Below are 3,076 nucleotides of genomic sequence, written 5' to 3'. Positions count from 1 at the left end.
AGGGTGAGGACTTTGGAAGCCCAGACAAGCAGCAGCAGGCAGCAACTGGCATAGGGGTTGACCAGCATCATATCCACAGGAAATACTATATCTTCAGACTTCAGAGAGAGTCTTGAAGATTGTGCAGACTGCAATGAGTTGAGTAAAATCAATTTTTGATAAATTTACTCTGGTCCCATTCATCTTCTAGGTATTTAATAACTATATCTTCAATACAAAATCAAACCAAAAAGCAAACTAATTCTCAGTAACTTTCAGTCATTTCTTCATGGTAACCTAGTTAACAAGTTCTAAGTAGAGAAGCTAAATACTTTTATTTTGATTTAAATTTCAAGGATTGTTATACTAAACCAGGAAAATATCAACCCAAAAATATTCAAAAGCTCTCAAGGAGAGGAAATTAATTTGGGAGGACAGGGAAGGGAGGCAGGTACCTGCCTACCACAGAGGAACATGAATAAAATAAGCCTATAATAAATAAAGCTGAGAGGTTTTAAGCATTCTACTTCTGAAAATTAGCTAAAATCAGCTTTGAAGATAACATTTTCCTCAAAGCAGCTATGACATCTTTATTCCTCACACTATAGATGAGAGGGTTTATAACAGGACTTAGGACATTGTGGAGGACAGACACCATCATGTCCTTCTCAGCAGTATGGTAAGAAGGAGGGAGCATGTAGTTGTAGACAGCAGCTCCATAAAAGAGGATCACAACAGTTGTATGGGAGGAACATGTGACAAATGCTTTCCTATGACCCGTTGCCGAATTCATCCTATAGACAGTGCGGAAAATAAGGGAGTAAGAACTTAAAATAATTATGAGAGGGATAAGGAGCATAAGGACACAGCAAAAGTACATGACAATCTCATAGAGTGATGTGTCTGAGCAGGAGAGTTTCAACAAAGCCAGGACATCACAGAAGACGTGTTGGATCTCTCGGGACTTACAAAATGGTAAGTTCATGGTGACAGAGGTGAGAATGAAACCATCAAGAGAGCCCAAGAACCAGCACACAATTGCAAGGAGCAAGCAAACTTTGTGCTTCATGAGGATGGGGTAGCGGAGAGGGTGACAAATGGCCATATACCTGTCATAGGCCATGGCTGCCAAAAGGAAGAACTGTGCGCCCACAAGTGTCTGATAGAGGGACATCTGGAATCCACAGCTTGGAGCTGAAATATTATGAATCCCAATTACCTGATCCAACAGCATCTTGGGCACAGTGACAGAGATATACATCATGTCCATGAGGGAAAGCTGACAGATGAAGAAGTACATGGGAGTGTGGAGGTGGGGATCACTTTGAATCAAAAGAATCAATGTGGCATTCTCAGTCAAGGCTACTATGAAAATAATGAATATCAGTGAGTAGAAGAAAGGGAAATATTTGCTTTCGCTAAAGAGCCCCAGCAGGATGAAATCAGTTCCAAAAGTCTGATTCTCCAACCTCAGTCTTGGCTTCATGTCATCTCACCTAGAGAAGATCGAAAACAATCAAATCAACAAAGAATTTCATATTCCATCCTTTATACAGACAACATTGATCTCCTATTAGTGAAGGAAAGAGATGTTATCTATTGATCTTACAGAAGCAGAGACATATTTTTGCTAACGGGAGAGATTCTCATCAATCTATGATAAAGACGATCTAACTTGAAAGTAAATATAGATCTATTTGGATAGAAAATTATCTTCAGTAAATTTTTAAATCTTGACATTCTGCCACATTATTCTTATATAAAGTACCGTTCAAGATCACCTCTGTAGCTTGAGATAAACATCATAGAAAACATGATAGAAACAACCAATATCCTTTTCTTTTGGTCACATGAGCATCTGAAATCCATTATACCAAAAATGGAGCTCATTATTCTTCTCTTGTCAGAACTTCCCTATTAATGTCAAAGATAATGCCATACTCTCAATCACTCAGTCTCAAAACCTTGGTGTCATCCTGAACTTTTCATTCACTATTTTCCAAAATTTATACCATAAAGTCAAATCTTGTAGTTTCTACTTTCATAACATCTCCCTTATAGGATCCATTCTCTCCATCACTCAACATCCTTGTTGAAGCTATTATCATTTCCATTTCCAAACGTTTACCTGAACTACTGCAATAGACTTGAATTGGTCCTTCTACAATAATCCATTCCCTCCTCTAATTGATATTCCACTCAGCTGATACAGTGATTTTCCTAATGCTTACATCTGACCAAGTAATCCCCTATTCTGTAAACGCAGGTATTTTTCTCTTTCTTCCATATCAAAGTAAAAACAAAAAAATCCTCTCTTTAGTAATTAAATCTATTCATAATGTTACACATTTCTACACTTTAACTACTTCGATTCAGCCAAATTATCCTAGATGCTGTTCTTTGCACCCAATATTCCACCTCACTTCTCCATGTCTTTACATTAAATCCTCCATGCCTGGAATAAATAGTCTCTTTACTCACTTCCAACCTCTTTGTTTCTCTGGCTTCTTTCTAGACTCAGCCTTCCCTAGGTCCCCCAGTTGCTACTGCCTTCCCTTCTGAGGGTTTACTACTCTTTTGTACTACCATATCTACTGCTGTATAGGCTTATGTATTTGAGTGTTTATCTCCTACATTATAATATGAGCTTCTTGAGGACAAGAACTGTTTTTACCTTTCTTTTTATCCCCAGTTTAGCTCAATGAGTGACACATATTAAATAAATAATAAATGCTTGGTGGTTGGACTAATTGAAATTTGTTAAAAATCAGTCCCCCTGTGGGAAGTAATATACTAGGGAGAGAGTTTTTATAAAGATCTACTGATGTTGACAACAATTTTTTCCATATCTGTGAAGTCAAAATCAAGACTTGGGGCTGGGGGATATCAATTCCATAATCCTAGGGGAAGACCTTCAGAAAAAGTAAATAAGCATTTATTAAGCACTTACTATGTGTCAGGCACTATGCTAACAACTTTATAAAATGATATGAGATTCACATATTTTGTTTGATCATCACAGCAACCTTAGAATATGTGTTACTATTATCCTACTTTATAGCTGAGGAAACTGAGGCAGACAGTGCTTAAGGGACTT

At 37.5% G+C, this 3,076-nt stretch overlaps 1 protein-coding gene across 1 annotated transcript; it reads right to left on the bottom strand.

Moving 5' to 3' along the window:
- Positions 1-248: 248 nt before the first annotated feature.
- LOC140523531 (olfactory receptor 2T29-like) lies at positions 249-1,465 on the bottom strand. Its single transcript, XM_072638357.1, has one exon. The coding sequence runs from the start codon at positions 1,463-1,465 to the stop codon at positions 503-505; it is 963 nt and encodes a 320-aa protein (XP_072494458.1). The 3' UTR covers positions 249-502.
- Positions 1,466-3,076: the final 1,611 nt, after the last annotated feature.

Source organism: Notamacropus eugenii, chromosome 2 (genome assembly GCF_028372415.1).
Source record: "Notamacropus eugenii isolate mMacEug1 chromosome 2, mMacEug1.pri_v2, whole genome shotgun sequence".
Classification (NCBI taxonomy): domain Eukaryota; kingdom Metazoa; phylum Chordata; class Mammalia; order Diprotodontia; family Macropodidae; genus Notamacropus; species Notamacropus eugenii.
The sequence above is the reverse complement of the archived record's forward strand: the minus strand, read 5'-3'. Positions and strand labels throughout refer to the sequence as shown.

What these genes read in the sequence shown, in the direction of transcription:
- LOC140523531 (XM_072638357.1), bottom strand. Translation starts at nt 1,465, where the DNA reads ATGAAGCCAAGACTGAGGTTGGAGAATCAGACTTTTGGAACTGATTTC.